This window comes from Terrapene carolina, unplaced genomic scaffold, assembly GCF_002925995.2.
Source record: "Terrapene carolina triunguis isolate 2854851 unplaced genomic scaffold, T_m_triunguis-2.0 Scaffold629, whole genome shotgun sequence".
Taxonomy (NCBI): Eukaryota; Metazoa; Chordata; order Testudines; family Emydidae; genus Terrapene; species Terrapene triunguis.
This window is the reverse complement of record NW_020664980.1, coordinates 3,517,801-3,539,443: the sequence shown is the minus strand read 5'-3', so window position 1 is coordinate 3,539,443 and position 21,643 is coordinate 3,517,801. Positions and strand designations below refer to the sequence as shown.

Below are 21,643 nucleotides of genomic sequence, written 5' to 3'. Positions count from 1 at the left end.
ACCCATCTTCCCTTTCCTACTTATTTTTTCCATGAAATTATGACAATGCTGAGTCTGAGAGTTGACTGTCACCAAAAAGAAGTTTATGCTTTTACTGCAAGATTAAACAGAGTAAAAAACTAATTCAAACATATCAAAAGAGTAACCAGAAGAAGGGAAGAGTATTGCTGTTTTATTTAAGTGTGGTTCATTCCAATGTGAAAGTTCCAATTTCACTTTAATAGCTGAAATTCTCTAGTCGTTATGGTCATTCAAAACCATAAAGCGGAAAGAGGGTTAGAAAGTCAACTCCAGTACCATCTCAGTATTATTTAGGGGAAAATTTAATCAATATGCATCAAATGACCTTTACAATAACTGCAATACTGACAACCATGACACTTTAATATGCTTTTCAAAATGGTGGGGGTGGTTTCCCTGGAAGTAAATACTTAAAAAAAAAAAAAAAAAAAAGTCTACTCTTGAGCCATTAATATGTGCATTATTAGAACAAGCTCCTGCAAGTAATCTTGATAAACCCAAGATAAGGTATAGCCACTTAAACTGATGCTAATATCTAAACACATTCACATTTCAAGTCTGAAATTTATTTGTATACTTTTGACTAAAGGATTTGTTTTCAAATTAAACAATTTAAATTGCACATTGAATTCTGAAATACCAACACATTGTATAAATAACAGCTTAAAGAGTATTTGTTAAAATACAGAAAATATGCAATTTTCAACTTGCTTGAGAAACTCTTTGCAATAGAGGTGACAGGAATTGGGTTGGCCAAAGATTTTTTTTCTTTCTTTTTTTTTTTTTTTGAATAAAGACTGCAATGTCTGTAGTTTCATTTACGTTTGCTGATTAAGAACCTACCAAATATAACTACAACCCCACTTCTCCCGCCCCCAACCCTCCCAAAACTCCCCGAAGTTACTTTTCTAAAGGCTGTAGAAATGGTAAAGAAACATTACATTTTTAACTGTATAAGCATGAAAACTTAAAGCTATAGACACTGCAGGTCAATTCAAACAGTATTCAAGAGTCCTATAAAAGTGAACGAGACATGTTTGTTTCCATTGCTCCATCAGACAATTCAAGAGTTAAGTTTGCATGATAGCAGCGACGTAGATCTTTGCTGGTCCAATTAAGTGTTCCAAGTTGATTTTTTTTTTTCAGTTTGGCCCACTGATGTCCAGTAATCAGAATAGTCAGTTCAAAACACAGAAATAAGAGCAAAGACTCCATATAATAAAGCACAGGGATATGCTACTAGAAGCTGTTGTCCTTCCATTGCTAAGGCAGAAATGAAGATTTTGGAAGCAGAAAAACTGCACCATCCAATAATCCCAGCAGTGAGAATAATTCCCATCATTCCCCTGTAACATACAAGAAAAGAACAGTTTAAAAAGGTAGGTGTGTGTCTGTGTGCGCGCTTAGACGAATGCAGGAATTAGAATATTTTCTAGTAAGTTAAATATGTTTCAAAGGTTGATTGTTTTTATCATTGAGGGTTTTTAAATAAAAAGTACATGGAATTTCAGTAAATATAAAATTAGTATTACTATTCAGTAAAGCTTTTAGAATGACACTAGTTAAAGACAAATTAAGTTCTAAGTACAAAAAGGTTTAGAACTGAGTAAACTCAAAACAAGGTGTTCCTTTGTACTTCTGTACAAGTAGCTTTCTGTGATGAGTAATGAAGTTAGTGATTTTCTTTTATGCTGGGCATTTAACTTAGTTTTCCAGACTCAACATTAATTAAAATTTAATCTATATTTCTTAAATTATTTTAGCTTTCTATATCCTGATATACAACTTGTTTGAGTTGTTTGACAAGTAAATATGTCTGAAGTATGCTACCCTGTTTCCCCGAAAATAAGACAGTGTCTTATATTAATTTTTGCTCCCAAAGATGCGCTAGGTCTTATTTTCAGGGGAGGTCTTATTTTTCCTGGAGCTTCGGGGCCTTATATTCCGGGGTGGCCTTATTATCGGGGAGGTCTTATTTTTGGGGGGATGCCTTATATTACAGCGAGAGGCAAAACTGGAAGTAGGTCTTATTTTCGGGGGATGTCTTACTTTCGGGGAAACACGGTATAATTTGAATCTAAAAGTAATTTGTAATAACTGAAAATGGACAGTGTGAATAAGTGTTCATGCTGTGTAAGCATTTACTTCATTTGACAAATCAATTATTAATATAGTATAAATTCCATCTAACAGAACTCCCCCGCAATGGGAGAAAAATCCGCAATATATGGAAGCAGGATTTTATTATAAATAGTTAGTATTGATACTTACTGCAAAGAAAATATAACTGCAAAACTGGAAAGCAGGATCATAGGAAGAAGACAGTATCCCAGGACACTAGCAACACAGCCAAATGAGACGCCCGTCATGCTCATTAAGTTCAGCAGGCAAAACATTCCTAAACATCCAATTGCACTAATTCCATACACATACCCAAACTGAATTTTACCAACCTAAAGATGAGAGGAGTAACACAAGTTAAACATGTTTTGTCTTAAAGTTGACTAAATACTGCATTTTACAAATAATAAGGAGAGTATAAGATTGTGGTAATCTTTGACCTAGTGATGAATCTGAAGTAGAATTTAGGGGATAAAGATGAAGAGGATTAAGAAAGGCATCCCACAAGTAATCCAAACAGAGTACTTGTATACTGAAATGTCCAAAAGGCATATTTACCATATCAGTTTTCAATTACAAAAAGTGGTGCATCTAACCAGCTGCAAACTTAGTGTGCTTATGTAACGTAGTTCTAGTTGGGCTACAAAATCTTATGAACTCTGCTTGATTTACTCCATTATATTTGCGTATTGATCCTACTCTGAAGATTATCTGAATGTTTTTTTATCAGCACCTTTACTATGGCAATGATGAACTACTAAATAAAAAATGTAAATTAGCAATGCACTGAAAAATGTTCCATGTGACATAACTCTTTCCATCTCTACCAATGATTCAGATTCTTGATTTTTGCCTCAAGGGGGTAAATTGTTTTTTGTGAAGTGCCATGCATAGCTATAGCACAGTGTAAATTCATCATCATAAAATATTTCAAGTTTTTTGTTTCCTATCTAGAATTATTTTTGGTCTTGTAAAATAGTGTTAATACACTATTTAAAAATCTGATTCCATGATATTTAGGTATGTATCCTGTCACAGCATGACTTGGAGACACGGCTTAAGAATGCCTCCAATATGGACAGAGCTGCGTGACTGCACTAGATTGGCAGATAGGAAAGTGTTTGAACTACAGTGCTCAAAGCACAGGGATTTCATTCTTTAATTTTTAGACAGAGCAAAATAACTGTACCAAATGATTGAGTGCTATAGAGACATAGTGAGATATCTGGGAAAAGCAGGCTATGGCCTGGTCTACACTACCCCCCCACTTCGGACTAAGGTACGCAAATTCAGCTACGTTAATAACGTAGCTGAATTCGAAGTACCTTAGTCCGAACTTACCGCGGGTCCAGACGCGGCAGGAAGGCTCCCTCGTTGATGCCGCGTACTCCTCTCGCCGAGCTGGAGTACCGGCGTCGACGGCGAGCACTTCCGGGATCGATTTATCGCGTCTAAAGCAGACGCGATAAATCGATCCCAGAACATCGATTGCCTGCCGCCAGACCCTCCGGTAAGTGTAGACGTACCCTATGACACGCTGAGTTCTAGACCCAAAAGCAGTGCTGTTCAGAGGCAGTATCAGCCAAATGACTGATATTGCAAAAAATTCAAGACATTCAATAAACAGAATCCTGGGTTTTATTAAGTGATATACCCACCACTGTAATATCCTCCCATATACCACGTTCTCAGCTGTTTTCATTTCAGTGTATTTCCTATTGTCTTAACCCTACCTGTTATGCCTACAGTACACATGACCATTTTCAGATCAGTTTTCAATTCACTCTCAAACTGGTAACACATACAAGTGGTTATTTTCTTCACTCTAGAGCAGGAGGGCTCGGAGTTCCTACAGAGAATTCTTTCCCTGGTGGGTCTTGCCCACATGCTCAGGGTCTAACTGATCGCCATATTTGGGGTCGGGAAGGAATTTTCCCCTGGGTCAGATTGGCAGAGACCCTGGGTTTTTTTTGCCTTCAGCATGGGGCATGAGTTACTTACAGGTTTAAACTAGTGTAAATGGTAAATTCTCTGTAACGACATTTTTAAACCATGATTCGAGGACTTCAGTGACTCAGCCAGAGGTTAGGGGTCTATTACAGGCGTGGGTGGGTGGGTGAGGTTCTGGGGCCTGCAATGTGCAGGACTAGACTATCACAACAGTCCCTTCTGACCTTAAAGTCTGAGTCTTAAATTGGTTAATATTACAAAATAAAAACAAATGGTAATGCAACTTAATAGATAAGTTTAAGTAACTAAAATATTCTTGCTGATGACTGATTGAATAAAATGTAGCTGAGCATGTCAAGGAGACACTTGAAAATCCATAAGATAAAATTACACCTCATGAACTGTCCATTACAGAGAGAACGTGTTCCTCTCAATACGAGGGCCCTCAATACTAGGGGCCCCATTTTCCTTAAAAATAAGCATGCAAAGTTGAAATTTATTAAAAATACTGAAATGTACAATGACAAGGAAGTTGGCTTGTTCCTACTTCGTCATATACTAAATCATTTAAGCTTCAGAAAACTAAATATTGCTTTATACTTCACTGATACCAATGATGAAAGATTATGCTTGCTTTCAGCCCTGTAGATAAAAGCAATAACTTTAGGTCAATCTTATTCCAATTAAGTTTAATTGGCAAAACACCTATAGCAGTGGTCACCAACCAGTCGATTGCGATTGACTGGTCGATCCTAGAGAATCTCCCATTCGAACATGATCTCTGGTGGTGTTGTGAGGCTGCCGCTAAGGCAGGCACCCTGCCTGTCCCAGAAGCGGCCAGCCCGGCCGCAGGGGGGCAGGGGTCTCCTACCGTGCGCTGCTCCTGCCTGCAAGCACCGCCCCCGAAGGTCCCATTGGCCAGGAACGGGGAGCTGTGGCCAATGGGAGCTGCGGGGGCGGTGCTTGCAGAGAGGGGCACCGTGTGTAGCCACATCCCCCCCCAGGGGCCACAGGGGCATGTTGGCCCCATCTAGGAGTAGGCAGTGAGCCTGCCCTAGCCTTATTGCGCCGCCGATTGGGAGCCGCCCAAGGTAAGTGCCACCCGCCGACAGGCTGACCCCAATCCTGAGCCTCCTCATAGAGCAAGCACCCCAACCCCCTGCCCCAGCTCTGACCCCCTCCAAGAGCCAGCACCCTGTACCCCCACACTCTTCCCAAGACCAGAGCCCCCTCCTGCACACAAACTCCCTCCCAGAGCCTGCACCCCTCACCCCCTCCTGCATCCCAACCCCCTGCCCCAGGCTCAATCCGGAACCCTCTCCCACATTGCAAACCCCTCAGCCCCAGCCTAGAGCCTGCACCCCCTCCTGAACCCCAACCCCCTACCCGGTGAAAGTGAGTGAGGGTGGGGGAGAGTGAGTGAGTGGGGTGGGGTAGATCCTGGGTTACCATTAAATTCAAAAAGTGATCCTGGACATAAAAAGATTGGAGACCACAGGACTGTTCCCATTGAAGCATATAGGTCAATCAGCAAACATTAACAGTTTTGGCTATTGTTTTGCTGATTTGGTGGTAAATCATGTCTAATAATGCTGACATTGTTGGTGGTGTCCACCAAGTCTAATGTCAACCATAGCAATATAATTTTAAAAAGTAATTGATAATTGTGAACCTGCTTTATTAGTAATTTTTTTCTTAAAGACAATCAGCTAAAAACACCACCAACAATAAACCAAGGGCTTTTCTACATTACCCGCTGGATCGATGGGCAGCGATCGATCCAGTGGGGGTCGATTTATCGCGTCTAGTCTAGATGCGATAAATCAACCGCCAAGCGCTCTCTTGTCGACTCCGGTACTCCACCAAGGCGAGAGGCACAGGCAGAGTCGATGGGAAAATGTCAGCCGTTGACTTAACGCAGTGAAGACACCATGGTAAGTAGATTTAAGTACATCGACTTCAGCTACGTTGAAATTGCGTAACTTAGATCAATCAGCCCTCTCCCTGCCCCCAGTGTAGACCATGCCTAAGTATACTGAACAAAGAAATACTAGAATAACCCAAAGTAAAATTTCAATGCATCAGAAACTGGCATGATAGAAAAATCTACTAAATGTATAAACGGAATATGTATCAAGAGCCAAAACCATAGATAAAGCAACCAAATTAAAACATTTTGTGCAAATAAAACAATTACATTCTATTGAAACCGTGTTTCTGACATCAAACAAGACATCTTGATTTGTACAAGGAGAAGAAATTGAAATATGGTTAAAATTGAAGATTTAACTTTATAAAACTAAGGACAATGAGTCATCTGATTGCCCGCCCCCAATTGTGACTATGGTCCTCAGTCTTCATGACAATAGAAGCCATATTACACAAAAGCAAGATATGCGAAGAAGTCACTACATAAAGCAACATGGCACATTACATACTGAGCTTGAAGGGCTTGACCCAAAGCGTGGTGAGGACAATGGAAAGACTTCCATCAAGGGGCTTTGAATCAGGCCCAAAATCATGTACTAATGAACCACAAATCCTTGGTCAAGGCCTGTTTTGTGACTTCCAGGCCATGGAGATTCTTATGAGACCCCCAAGGATAATTTAGCTTTTCTCAATGTTTTTGGACTATGATTAACACATTAATATTTTGCAATCTGTATCTTACCAGCAATAACGTGGCTCCAAAGGCAAGACAGAAGACCATTGGTCCTGCCAAATCAGTCTCATTCATGATGCTGCCATCTGCTACTTTTAATGGGTGTAGCACTGTTAGTGTCTTCTGCCAGATGTGGTCGAAATTGATCCCTAATTCTACAGGTTACATGAAAAGAATTATGCAGATTTGTTTCCCTTTTTATTTCTCCTTTGCCCCCATTTTCTTCACCATTTCTTTTTCCTGCCCCGTCACTTTCAAATCTGCTCCAGACTGAAGGCAAGACAATGAAGGTTTTCAAGTGCCGTTCTTTAGATGACCAAAGAATGATAGGAGACATTCCATCTCTCCTTTAGGGGGTTGAGCGCACTGTCTCTGTGGCACTCCAGTTCTCAACTACTCAGGAGTGAGGGACTGCTAGTCTCTAAGGCCCAGATTCTGCAATCAGATCTCCTTGGGCAGACCCAATGACAGGATTACTTCTAAGACTGATCCTCTGCATTGTACAGCTTTGATTTACCAACTCAAGGAGTGGGACACTATGTAGATTAGTAAACGAATTTTGCTTAGTAATAGAATGTACATGATCTGCTTCCATCCAAAGTATACTTCCCTTGTCATTAGTAACAGGAAAGGTAATTTGTCATAAACTCTGACTGACAGCATAACAATGTATAGAGAAGGTGAAAAATCCAGCCATCAGTCCAAATATTCTCAATATCTATCAATTCCGGCACCTTGTATTCTATGTAGGACATATCCTACATCTTTATTACTCCCTTCCTCAAATTAGAATTTGGGTTCTAAACACCAAAAAGTCAGTTATTTATAATTAAAGAGGCACTATCAATTTAAAAAAAAAAGTAACCTTTTGTTGTTGCAAACAACACCTATTATAACAGACTAAGGAAAAAAATCTGTGCTTTTATTCCCACATTTGACAATGTCATGTACAGTCAATTTCCCATTTAATTTGTGTGACTTTCACAGACCAATAGGGGAGAGAAATAAAGATAATGTGACTGTAAAGTGAGAAATTGGCAGGGGAACTCAGAGGCAGGCATGACAGAGGCAAAAAAAAAAAAAAAATTAGAAGTAAGTTAACTAGAGAGTACATTCCTTACTTCTCAGATTACCCCCAAGTTAGGGGCAGTTTTGGAGATGAGTAGTAAAGAACAAGTTATACCTTCTAGTAAGGGTGGCTCATCCTCAAAATTGCTTCCATAGAAAGACTGTGCTGTAGTTGGAGTGTATGTTTGTGTTGGCTGGTAAATCTGCCCTGTGTAAGGCTGCTGTTGCTGCATCATCTCTGGAGGGACAAATCCACTTTGCTGAGAGTAGTCATAACCACTATATTGTCTGTAGAGAACAACATAATATTATTGGCAGGCACAGATTTTTTTTTTAAACCTTTCCCCAGTCACATAAGACACTCTTTCGATAACAACTTAATATACAATATACAATCTTGTTTAGCTAATTTTTTAAGTGAAGTTAATTGCTCCTCCCACCCTAAATGTGTAGCTGCACAGATGCACTCACCCCAACCCACCACAAGGAGTAAAGTGTGACTTGAAAAGGTATATGGGTTTATGGACTCCTTATCTCCAGGTCTCTAATTTAAGTAATCCGGTCAAATCTTGCTTAGCTTATAAGATTTTACACCTTTTTACCATCAGATATCACATAGTGATAAAAAATTTAGAAGCCTACAAGTACACCTCTACCCCGATATAACGCAGTCCTCCGGAGCCAAAAAAAATCTCACCGCGCTATAGGTGAGACCACGTTATATTGAACTTGCTTTGGCCCCCCTGCTCCTTGTCCCCTAACTGTCCCCTCCAGAGACCCCCGTCCCTAATCACCCCCAGGACTCCACCCCCTACCCAACCCCCCTGCTCCCTGACTGCCCTGACCTCTATCCACCCCCCCCGCCCCGCCCCCTGACAGACACTCACCGGCAGCGGCGGGAAGCGGAGCAGCCCGGCCCCAGCCCGCTCCACTCCGCCAGCTCCCAGCCGCGGCACTCCGCTTCCTGCCGCAGGTGAGTACGGGGGGCATCCTTTTCCCAACCTCCCCGCACTCACCAGCGGCGGGAAGTGGAGCGCCGCGGCTGGGAGCTGACGCACTGATCCGCCGGAGCGCTGCTTTACCACATTGTATGCGAACCCGTGTTATATCGGGTCACGTTGTACCGGGGTAGAAGTGTAGTAGCATTTTCAGGCCAAAACTAATCCAAGCCCATTTAATTTGAAAATATGACAAGATTGGGCCTACAGAAAACTAGCAAAAGGTATCTGTCAATTCAAATATAGCCCCTTCAGTTGTATATCTGATTCCTATAATTTATCAAATGACAGCATGAATTTATACTCAGTATTAAATCCTATATTTAACAGAGCTCTATCTTGAAAGGAGATCCCAAGTCTTCATATTGTTTAAGCTTCCCATATGATATTTTCATAGAGTTAAGACAGCCTGGTCAAATTGACTATCTTCCCCCTTCCCATATAACAATTGTATCAGACACCACTCTTAGCATACATGTGATGAGGATTATGACATTCAGAGAGTAAGCACACATTATGACATCTACCATCATGACCTGATGCAGATGACAACCTTAGTAATATTTCAGTTTCTAACTCAAATTTTCTCAAACTCTGGTCACAGAAGACTTTTGAATACAAGCTGTTTGAACTGTGTGGTTGCGCCCACACACTTCAAAATAAAAAGATTTTAACACTCTACTATCTCACAGGTAGCCTGAAACTAGTACTGCAAAATTTCACCAGTAAAGAATCACTACTGTGACACCCAGAGGGGTACCTAATCACTTCTGAGAAACCTCCTCTTATAGATGTTACATAAAAATATTATTATATTGTATATCTAATACAGTGTTGTTCTTCAATAGTTCTCTTTTCTCCACTCATGTAAGTGTAAGTACATTGTATAATTTAATGCTAATAAGTTCTTTCTGCACATCAATGAAGGAAACTGCCAAGACTGTAGAGAGACATTTAAGAAAAAATGAATAACTTCATTACAATGGTCTGTATTTTCCCTTTCTCCATCTGCTCAAAACCCACGCCCAGAAGGGACCCTCCACAAGCAAATCTCCTTTTCCACCCCTATGGAAGGAAAACTCAGACACCTCTGCAGCACTGTGATCCTCTGGACCCTCCTGCTCTTTGTCCCCTACCTCTTCCCTACCTGCTTTCCCCCACCCACACAGAAATTCCCCTTTCTAAGCCTACATGCCTTCTCACATAGATGAACACGATTTGTCGGTGAAGAGTCAATGTGGCTTTTTGTACAGAGAAATCATGTCTCATCAATCTATTAGAATTTTTTGAGGGAGGGGGTCAACAAATATGTGGACACGGGTGATCCAGTGGATATAGTGCACTTGGACTTTCAGAAAGCCTTTGACAAGATCCCTCACCAAAGGCTCTTGAGCAAAGTAAGCATTCATGGGATAAGAGGGAAGGTCCTCTCATGGATCAGTAACTGGTTAAAAGACAGGAAACATAGGGTAGGAATACATTTATCAGTTTTCAGAATGGAGAGTGGTAAATAGGACTGTCCCCCAGGGATCTGTACTGGGACCAGTGCTGTTTAACATATTCATAAATGATTTGGAAAAAGGGGTAAACAGTGAGGTGGCGTAATTTACAGATGATACACAATTATTCAAAATTGTTAAATCCAAAGCAGGTTATGAAGAGTTACAAAGGGATCTGACAAAACTGGATAACTGGACAACAAAATGGCAGATGAAATTCACTATTGACAAATGCACAGTGGAAAACATAATCCCAACTATATATACAAAATAATGGGCTTTAAATTAGCTGTTACCACTCAAAAAAAAAAAAAAAAGATCTTAGAGTCATTGTTGCTACTTCATAGAATCATAGAACTGTAGGACTAAAAGGGATCTTGAGAGGTCTTCTAGTCCAGTCCTCTGCACTTTAAGGCAGGACTGCGTATTATCTAGACCATACCTGACAGGTGTTCTTAAAAATCTCCAGACAGATTCTACAACCTCCTAGGCACTTTATTCCAGTGCTTAACTACCCTGACATTTAGGGGAGTAGAGCGGAAGAATTACTTCTCGTGTCTTTATTACAACACTCCTGCTAATACATCCCAGAATGATATTTGTTTTTTTGCAACAGTGTTACACTGTTGTCTTCTATTTAGCTTGTGATCCATTATGATTCCCAGATCCCTTTCTGCAATACTCCTTCCTAGGCAGTCATTTCTCATTTTGCATGTGTGCAACTGATTGTTCCTTCCTAGGTGGAGTACTTTGCATTTGTCCTTATTGAATTTCATCCTATTTACTTCAGACCATTTGTCCAGATCATTTTGAATTGTAATCCTATCCTCCAAAGCACTTGCAACCCTTCCCATCTTGGTATCAGCTGCAAACTTTATAAGTGTATTCTCTATGCCATTATATAAATCATTGATGAAGATATTGAACAGAACCGGACCCAGAACTGATCCCTGTGGGATCCCACTCGATAAGCCCTTCCAGCTTGCCTGTAAACCACTAATAAATTCTCTCTGGGAATGGTTTTCCAACCAGTTCTGCAACCACCTTATAGTAGCTCCATCTAGGTTATATTTCCCTAGTTTGTTTATGAGAAGCTCATGCAAGACAGTATGAAAAGCTTTACTAAAGTCAAGAAATACCACATCTACTGCTTCCCCCCATTCTTTGAAAACATCTGATCAATGTACAGTGACAGTCAAAAAAAGCTAACAGAATGTTAGGAACCATTTGGAAAGGGAGCAATAAGCAGAAAATATCATAATGCCACTATATAAATCCATGGTACAGCCATATCTTGAATACTGTGTGCAGCTCTGATCACCCTATCTCAAAAAACATATTTTAGAATTGGAAAAGGTGCAGAGAAGGATAACAAAAATGATTAAGGATATGGAACAGCTTCCATATGAGAAGCGATTAAGGAGATGGGGACTTTTCAACTTGGAAAAGAGATGACTAAGGGCGGATATGATAGAGGTCTATAAAATCATGAATGGTGTGAAGAAAGTGAATAAGGAAGTGTTATTTACTCCTACACAACACAAGAACCAGGGGTCACCCAATGTAATTAATAGGCAGCAGGTTTAAAACAAAAGGAAGTTGTTCTTCATACAACGCACAGTCAACCTGTGGAACTTGTTGCCAGGGGATGTTGTGAAGGTCAAAACTATAACTGAGTTCAAAAAAGAATTAGATAAGTTCACAGAGGATAGGTACATCAATGGGTATTAGCCAAGATGGTTAGGGCCACAACCCCATGCTTTGGGTGTTCCTAGCCTCTGACTTCCAGAAACTGGGAGAGGATGGCAGGGGATGGATTACTCGATAATTGCTACTCTGTTCATTTCCGCTGAAGCACTGGGCATTGGTCACTGTCAGAAGACAGGTTACTGGACTAGATGGACCACTGGTCTAACCCAGTATGGCAATTCTTATCTAGAACAGTTTTGTTGTTAGTGTGTGTTTAAGTGTTAGAGATGTAAAGAAATGCAATCACAGACAGGATAAACGAATACTATACAAGTTAGAGAATGGAAAAAAAATGTACAAATTACTTATTGTATGGTTCTCCACTTCCACTGTAATCATAGGAATGTGTCTGGTCATCAATGCTATAACTTGTTTGGTAGAAATCTGTATTGAAGTTGTCAAACCCAGACATTGCAAATTATCTGTAAAATAAGAACATCAAAGCTTGTATGAGTCACAAAAGGTTACTTTGGCCTCTGGCTGTCATACAACTCTAATAAATTGTTGATATGGCAGACTCCTCGTTGTTTTTGTGGATACAGACTAACACGGCTACCCCTCTGATATATGTAATACTTTAAATATGGTGTCTACATCTGTGTGTGTAAATGTATAACATTTTACAGCGCTGTAAGAGATCAAAAGATGTAGATTATAATGGATATAGTGTTTCCTTCCATACTAATACATAAGTTAAATGTGTCACCGGTATGATTAAAAGTTACAATGGAGATGTGTTAACAAACGGTCCAAGCAACAACAGGCGCTATGCAGCCAGGGAGCTACACCACAAACCTCGCTGCGTTTTCAACATTACAAGTACGAGGCGCAGCTTTAAGTAACAACAAAATGTGTGTTGCCCACACAGCACGTTCACGGCCCCATCCGTACACCCCAATTCCTGCTACTGTCTCCCAGTAACCTGGGGCCAATCAGCTCACGCCTCTGTGCCTCAGTTTCCCCCTCTGGAAAGCAGGGACCCCGACTCACTCTCCTGCTGGGGGGCAGGGGCTCGGAGCTGTTGTGAGGAGCCCTGGGAGAGCCGCGGGACGGGGTGCGTTGAGCCCCGGGGGGGAATGGGTTGGGCTGGGGAAGGGGCTCACCGTTGGTGTCCGCTTGCGGTCAGGGGAGCGGCCCCGCGGAAGGACAGGGAACTAGCGGCCCCTACCTTGCCGCAACCTCACCTGGCAACCCCTCCTCGCAGCGCTGAGAGAATCCCCCCGGCTGCCGCCCCTCACCCTCCTCCGGTGCGACGTGTCACGAAACAAAAGAACCACTTCCGGATCAAGCGGAACGGGGCATGCGCAGCGGCGGTTCCGGCTGTCCCCGAGACCGTCGAGTGACTGAGCATGCGCCCTAACGATTCTCGGGTGGCGCCGGTTGAGCATGCGCAGGGGAGCGTGTTTGGCGCAGTGAGGGTTACGGTGCTGGGGCTACGTGAGGAGAAGGGAGGGGGTGGAACAGGGGAAGGCGGGAAGAGGGATGGGGAGGCGTTGGCTGCCACGCCCCCTCTTTGACGGGAAGGGGTCTGGGTCCCCCTCCTGTCATGGCTCTGGCCTCGCTGGAGTCTGCTCCTGTTCATAGTAGGCTCGAGTGCTCGGGTTGGGCGGTCACCTAACGCTGCTCTCTGCGGCACCCCGACGCCCCATCTTGCACGCAGGTTTCTAGCTGTGTGAAAATGAATGGAAACGTCCAGCATGAACCAGTGCTCCACGCTGTACTGAAAGTATGCCTGCAAACGGGAAAGGGATCGCTGAGATAAACGACTGTTGGGGGGACACTATTGCATAAACACAGTTCTTGTGTATTGTTCCCCGTGGTCTGATTTGCTCACCCTGTTTCACATTAGTGAAGTCTGGGGACTTCTCTTGAGAGAGTGCGCCACGGCCCAATAGATCTCACTGTTTGGAGATGTTTACTATTTATGGTTCTGGTATCCTTTCCTTTCTCTCTGATTGATCCATTATTTTACTAATGACCGAAATGAGATTTGCCTCTGGAAACTGACATGATTGCAGAAGCCACAGGTAACTGTTGGGGGTGGAGGGGCACAATTCTGAACCCACTCCCCTGGAAAAATATAAATATATAAACCCTGGCAGAAATCTGGGCAAGCACGTGACCTCCCCCCACCACCTCTGCTTGATTGTTTCAGGGTGGAGTAGTCTAGGTTTCTGTTTTTTGTTGTTTTGTTTTTTTCACTTTAATGATCATATTTTTTGCAAACTTCTTGTACTTTCCATGATTTTAAAAGAATAACAATAGTGGTTGGTTCAGAAAGTTAATTATCTAACTCCCTGGGTTCAAAACATGCTGATTTTTATAAAATCTATCTTTTAATTTTTTCATTTACCTGCTTGTATTTTTCCATGAGTGACCGAACGTATTAACTTCTTATGAGATGGTAGCACTTATGAAATAATAGGGTGGAAAAATCTTTGTGTATTTCTGCATAGGAGAAAACAAGTTTTAATAGCTGAAGAAAAAAGATTGATTCCAGATCTAAAATGTTTTATACAATGTTAGTTAATGTGAATTACAGTAAACTTTCACAGAAGGAGGGTAACACTACATGTATCACTAGTGTGTGTATATATATATATATATATATATATATGTTTGCTCAGGTTGCTAGGGCTTTTTAATTAGAACTGCTCAGTGTTCTTTTTGCTACTGCTTCCCACAGTGTTATCTTATAGACAAATTTCTGCTGGTTATCATTAGAATTTAACAGGATTCAGTATTTGCCTTTAAGAGTGCCAGCTTGTATTAGTCTTACATGATACAATATTACCAGGACTAACTGCAGCTTCTGGTGATCCAAGACAGTCTCCATAATAGGAACCCTGGAGAGTTTTTTTTAGGAAGAGATTTTCACAGACATAATGAAAATGTTGGTTATACCAATGGGATTGTGGGCATTTCATCTAATGTCTTGTCACATATTATAAACAAAGATGTTATTAATGTGTAAACATTGCAAGCTGGAGACCCAGAACAACAGTGCCAATATTAGTGACTATTTTCACTTTTTAAAGTGAACCAAGTGCTGATAAAATTACATCACTGGAAACTGAAAAGCCTGATTCTGATCACAAGACTGTTTTCACACTGGTGTAACCCCACTGCCATTGTTGGTTTACACTAAGGGTACGTCTATACTTACCTCCGGGTCCGGCGGTAAGCAGTCGATCTTCTGGGATCAATTTATCGCGTCTTGTCTAGATAGGATAAATCGATCCCGGATTGATCCCGGAAGTGCTCGCCGTCGACACCGGTACTCCTGCTCCGCGAGAGGAGTACGCGGAGTTGACGGGGGAGCCTGCCTGCCGCGTCTGGACCCGCGGTAAGTTCGAACTAAGGTACTTCGACTTCAGCTACGTTATTAACGTAGCTGAAGTTGCGTATCTTAGTTCGAAGTGGGGGGTTAGTGTGGACCAGGCCTAGGAGATCAGAACCATGCTCAGAAATCCTATCTTTATGCAAAGGTATAGCATGTGTTGTGGCAGAGCAAGCTTGATGATGACTCCACCAATGTGCCTCAACCCTGACATGGTGGAACCACGTCTAGGGAATAGAGATTAATTTATTTTCCTTGCCTGTTCATTCTTTGGCATCTTTGCTGAGGCTGCCAATAAGCATACCAATTAGTAACTGTGGTGATATTTTTTATGTTAATTCTTTCCCGTATTATGCCATTAACTCCTTCCAAATAGGCTATGAAACAGCCATTAGATAGATGGTAAGGAGCAGTTGTTCTTAATGAGACAAAAATTAACAGTGACATCTTGCTTTAACAAATTCACCCTTCACTTAATAACAATATGTATTGTAGTGTTAGAACAGTAACTAGTTAATCTTCATATGAAACCTGTTAGGTATATGAAATTTTTTTTATCTCCATTTTACCGACTGGGAAACTTAGGCAGAGAGGTGAGCATCAGGACCAGAATTAGTACTCAGGAGTGTCTATTTTTAAGCCTGTGCTTATACCACTGGCTCATTTTACTTATTAATGCATCAGAGATAAGGTTGATTGTTTTGATCATCTTTTGAGACTGACCTCATGCATGACCTTCTTTAAACAAAAAAGTTCACCAACCGTTATTTATACAGAACTCAAATCACAACAAGAAAAATCACCCTGTCAGGTTAAGAGATCCTGTCTGCCTGTAAGTGTGGTGTTTTTCAATAATTGGCATTTTCATGTAAAAAAAAATGGGAAATAGTGTGCCATCAAGTGATAAGCAGAACCCCACTGAAGTCGATGGAGAGTTTTTATTAAAATGTAATGGCTTGAAATGGCCTGGTTTTAGATTTCATGACTTTTTTAGGTTTTTGAATCACAAGTTTTGGTATTAAAAGAAAAATTGTCCTCATAAAGCATAATTTTTTTATTTTGCTGTCATAGATGCAAAACAGATGCAAAAACTAACCTGGTAAAACCAACAAAACAAAAAAACTCATCAGGAAAACTACAACTGACATTTCCCCCTTTATATTTTATACATAAGCCTCCTCCTGCACTAAGGAATTGCTTGGAAATTTTATCCTATGGAGATTTTTAATGCAGAATTATAATGCTTTGAATATTCTTGGCCCCTACTCTGCTGCTATTGAGGTTGCCTTTGAAACTCCCCTTGAACTGACTGGGTATATGATCAAATTTTTTTTGGTCTATAATAAGCCAGAGAGATTTTTAAGTGCAGTATTGTGAATGGTATCACTGTAATACATTTCAAGTCTTGTCTTAGTCCGCTAATGAGGCACTGTGATTTTCTTTCTCTGTGTATAGTTAGTGACTGAAATCTAAAGAAAATTTTAGTCAATACATTTTCTACTGAGTAGTATTTGGTTCAATTTTTCTTCAGTTTCTGAAATAGCTGATTTACAACATTTAAGGGCAGTATCTCAGGGATGAACAGGCAATACATATATTAAAGATTTTTTAAATAATGATTTTAGAGACTTACTGTGATATTTATGTCCGTGTTTTGAAAGAAGATCCCCCATTCCTCATGAGTGAAGAATACAGTTTTCTTTTGATGCTGTGGATACCAAAGGACTCAATCTTGCAAACCTTTCTTCATGTGAATAACATTATTGAAAACAGTGAGGCTACTACTCATGGAAGTAAGAGTTTGTCAGAAATGGTAGTGTTTATTAATCAAATTGTGCCAAGAACATGCTTGTATCCAGATTTAAGTCTTTATTTGGGACATTGCCTGGAACAGTTTTTTGTGAATCCATTAAATCACCAAAATGTTTGTGTTCATGTGGAATTGTTATTTCCTCCTGTTTTATACTGTGTGATGGATGTTGCAGAGTGTTCTTTGATCAATATGTCTCGCCTGTTTTTACTGCATGTTTAAATCTTCCATTTTCCATCAGAAGATGAGCTTGGGATTTGCAGATGTCTGATTTATAGTGGTGTAGACACCATCTTTCCCGTAATTCAGTGTGTCAGTAAGAAGGATCACATAATCTTGAACTACAGATACTGCAAACTGATAAAATCTTTCTATTTTTTATATATTTTTTTAAACTTTCAGTTTGAATTACAGGACTTAATTTTTGTTTTTTGCAATCATACAGAGAGATGTGGTAAAGTGTCAAGTCTCAGTACCTAGTAAAGAAATAGAAAACACAATACAAAGTGGTTAATAAAGCATTTGGAGATTAATTTTACATCATGTTTCCAGAATGTCATGCACGCGCACATGTAACATATAGTCAATGTTAATTATTTTATATTTCACAGATCTCAGAGCTGGGGCGGTTTCCCTCCCCGACTTCCTGATAATTCATTTTCATAGTTGATAGCATGAAGAAGTCAAAGCTGTCTGTTTTTCTGCTGATGCATGAGTCTACTGTAGATAACTCCTATTAATGAAATTTTATGTCTTCACCATTTCCCATGCATCAATGGAAAACAGGCACCTTATATATTCTGATATGTTGCAAAATTGTTGCTCATCATGAACCCAACCCTGCTTTAGTTATGCATTGTGTGTTTGTATAGTGCCTAGCACAATGGGGTTGAGGCCTTTAGGAGATACTGCAGCACAAATAAATAATAATAATCTAAATCTCACCCAAGTTCATTGGAAGTTTTGGATACAGAAGTAATGCAAGACCAGGCTCCAGCGGGTGTTAAAATAATAAAGAATTAATAGTCTCTGTTGCCCACCTCAATGGGAGTTAGGCACTTAAATATCTTTGAGAATCTGGGCTTATGTCCTTTAGAAATCTTAATTGATTTGCATCATCAACTTCTCTGGGCCTCAGATTCTCCATCTGTAAAATGGGAATAATAATAATAATGCTACCCACTTATATGAAAGGGGAGTTGTAAAGTGTTATATTATTGTTGTTTTTTTATTTTACTGACCTATTTGATTAGGGCTGGGATTAAAATGTAAAGCTTAATATTGGTCATTGTAATTCCACGTGGTAGTATTACTCTGATATGGAGGGTCAGCGCAAACCTGCCATACCCATGAAGCCCCTTGCTGGGGTGGTGGAGAGTGAATATGCCAGTTTAAGCAGGAAGAGGACCTTCCTCTGTGCAGAAAGGGTTATCCATGTCAGCCCCGACCCCGCGTAGGTCAATGTGTCTGGGGCAGACCAGGGGGAAGGGACCAGGGGATCTGCTTTATATGAATCCAGTGACTCTTCCACACAACACAAGTAGAGTAGAAGGGTTGGGATAGCTATTCCAGCCCATAGGCTAGAGTATTGGAGCTAGAGCAGTGGTCCCCAACCTTTCAGTGTGGCGGGCACCAGACGACTAGCCGCCGAAGAGCGCGGCCGCCGGACAAGCAGCCGCCGAAATTCTGCCGAGAAGCAGTGTCATCAGGAGGCGTCGCCGCCGAAATGCCGCTGAGAAGCAGCATTTCTCTGCTGCTTCTCAGCGGCTGCTTGTCCGGCGGCCACGCTCCTTGGTGGCATCGATGTGCGCCCGTGGGCACCGCGTTGGGAACCACTGAGCTAGAGGCTTTAGAAGCATGTGCTGTAACCTCATGGCCTGGCAACGGCTTACCTCCTTAATGCTTCTCCTGCTCTGTTTTACTTTTGTAAAGCCAGCTCGCTTAGGCTTTATGTGGGTAATGTGAATTTAATTCTTAGCAAAGATTTTATTTTTAATCTAACTTCTGAAGCTAAAACACACAGACTATCAGGTTTATAGTATGTGCCAAGTTCACCATGTTTACTTATTTATGCTTATTTATATTGCAATAATCAACTTTCATCTGGATGGACACATTTTGATTTTATCTATGGAATATGAGCACAAACAGCACAAGAGAGAAAGGTTTCCACTTCAATGTTAAGGTATAGGAGGTTGCTGTGCATTTTTTTTTTTTAAGTAACTTTATTCTGTTGTGAACAGTCTCTGCCTCTCCAGGATATTTGTTCTGTTATTCATTAAATGGAAAACCAAACCAAACTGAGTGTTATTGTTACATCCTGTGTAACTGGGGGGGGGGGGAAGTATGGATAAAATCCCTCTTGCTTACTCAAACAGAACTCTCATTGGCTTTAAAGGGGAATTTTCTTTAGGTAGAAGAGCAGGATTTGCCCCTACAGCTTGTATACTTTGTATAAATAAATGTTAATTTGACATATTTTTCCTGAAGTTCACAGCTTAGTAACATGAAGTTGTTTTACCTACAACTGTGCCACCTTGGGCTATGATCTGCTAGCCTTAGATCACCTAAATCAGTGGTTCTCAATCTTATTTGATCAACCCCTTTTCTCCCCCTCTTTGTATCTATAGTTGTTTACTCCCTCCCTCTCCCTATCCCACCACAGAAACGAGAGCAATTCTTTGATGGATAATTGGTTTTGTTGTTGTTAAATACTTAAGGATCCTTGAGGATGAATCTCACTATAAAATACAAGCTATTATAACTATTTTTCTACATAAACATCTGTCCATTTGCAGTATTATATATACGGTTTTCTTGTTAAACTTAGATATAAATGTTTGGAGTCAATAGAAAAAATCTATAGGTCCTAACACACAAAGAACCGTATATATTATTCGTACAACTCCATTAGGTTAAGTTAAAATTGCTACCTAAAATATACCAAAATTTACTTCCCTCAAAATTCATCTACTGGATAAAGCTATGATACAGTATCTTGATCTGGGAATGATAAGATAAAATACTGAAAAATATAAAAAAATCAGAAGAGAAGTTAATAATAGAAGGCCTTAACTGATCGTTAGATACATTTTAAAAATAACTATTAAGATAATTTTCTAAAGAAAGGAAAAAGTTTGCATTTGATTAATTTTTATATCTGGTGAATTTCCTTTATTTCCTTGAGCAGTGTTGTCTTCAGTATTCTGTTAGTTATAGGCAGGGATTGTGAGCAGGTGGTTAAAGCTCAGTGTTGGCAGTCTGCATTCTTTGTCCTATTCCTGTCTCTGCCACTGACTTGTGTACTCTTGGGCAAGCCACTTAAGGTTGGATTCTCCTACCCTTTCTCATGTTCTCATTAAAGAGAATGGGACTGTTAATTGAGCAAGGTTCTACTGACCATGAGTAAGTGCCTGATCCTGTGCCCATTGAAGTTAATGTCACAAGTCCCACTTCAATCCCCACATTGCAGCTGAGCATGCTCTAGCCGAGAGCTGCAGGGCTGTCCCTGCAAATGATCCTCCAGTGCACCAGGAGCTGCTGCATTGCCATTCACAGGAACTGAGGACAAAGAGACTGTCTCTTCTGTGCTTCCAAAGCCTCTCCCATCCTATGCTGGAATGCAGAAGGGCAGGGGCAGTCAATAGGTGGACCATGGGCCAAATCTAGGGTTACCATATTTCCACAATCAAAAAAGAGGACACTGGGGGGGGGAAGCCCCGCCCCGCCCCATCCACTCCCTCCCACTTCCCACCCCCTGACTTCCCCCCTCAGAACCCCCAACCCCCCCTACTTCTTGTCCCCTGACTGCCCCCTCCTGAGAACCCCCCACCCTAACTGCCCCCTAGGACCCTACCTGTCCCCTGACTGCATGGGTGGCAGGTTTGTAGAAATTTTGGTGGTGCCCAGAACCCGCCCCCCCAACCTGCCTAAGGCTCTGGGAGGGGGGTTGGGTGGGGGGAGGAGGTCTGGGGTGCAGGTCCTGGGCTGGGGATTAGGGTGCAGGAGGGGTGCAGGGTGCAGGCTCTGGGATAGAGTTTGGGTGCTGGGTGCAGGCTCCGGGCTTAGGCAGGGGGTGGGTGTGCAGGAGGGGGTGAGGGGTGCAGGCTCTGGGATGGAGTTTGGGGGTGGGAGGCGGTGCAAAGGGAGGGGGTGCAGGCTTTGGGAGGGAGTTTGAGGGCAGGAGGGGGTGTGTGGGAAGGGGGTGGGGGTTTGGGACGGAGTTTGGGGATAGGAGAGGGTGCAGGGGTGAGGGCTGTGGGTTTGAGGATGAGGGGTTCATGATGCAGGAGGGGGCTCAGGGCTGGGGCAGAGGATTAGGGTGCAGGGGGATGAGGGCTAGGGATGAGGGGTTTGGGGCGTTGGAGAGGCTCAGGGCTAGGGTGGAAGGGCAGCGTAAGGGCAGCCTGCCTTGCCATTATTGGA

General features: G+C 41.5%; 1 protein-coding gene across 1 annotated transcript; it reads right to left on the bottom strand.

The window, feature by feature from the left end:
* Nucleotides 1-1,153: 1,153 nt before the first annotated feature.
* YIPF5 (Yip1 domain family member 5) lies at nucleotides 1,154-13,352 on the bottom strand. The gene is made up of 6 exons (XM_024199375.2): nucleotides 13,253-13,352; nucleotides 12,374-12,490; nucleotides 7,938-8,110; nucleotides 6,764-6,909; nucleotides 2,293-2,474; nucleotides 1,154-1,367 (listed from the first exon to the last, which is right to left on the bottom strand). Exons 2-6 carry the CDS (start codon nucleotides 12,478-12,480, stop codon nucleotides 1,205-1,207), a joined length of 771 nt encoding a protein of 256 aa, XP_024055143.1. The 5' UTR covers nucleotides 12,481-12,490; nucleotides 13,253-13,352; the 3' UTR covers nucleotides 1,154-1,204.
* Nucleotides 13,353-21,643: the final 8,291 nt, after the last annotated feature.

What these genes read in the sequence shown, in the direction of transcription:
- YIPF5 (XM_024199375.2), bottom strand. Translation starts at nt 12,480, where the DNA reads ATGTCTGGGTTTGACAACTTCAATACAGATTTCTACCAAACAAGTTAT. An exon ending in AGTGGAGAACCATACAATAA is followed by an intron (nt 8,111 to 12,373) that starts GTAATTTGTACA and finishes TGTTCTCTACAG; the next exon opens with ACAATATAGTGGTTATGACT. An exon ending in TGAGCCACCCTTACTAGAAG is followed by an intron (nt 6,910 to 7,937) that starts GTATAACTTGTT and finishes TGTAACCTGTAG; the next exon opens with AATTAGGGATCAATTTCGAC.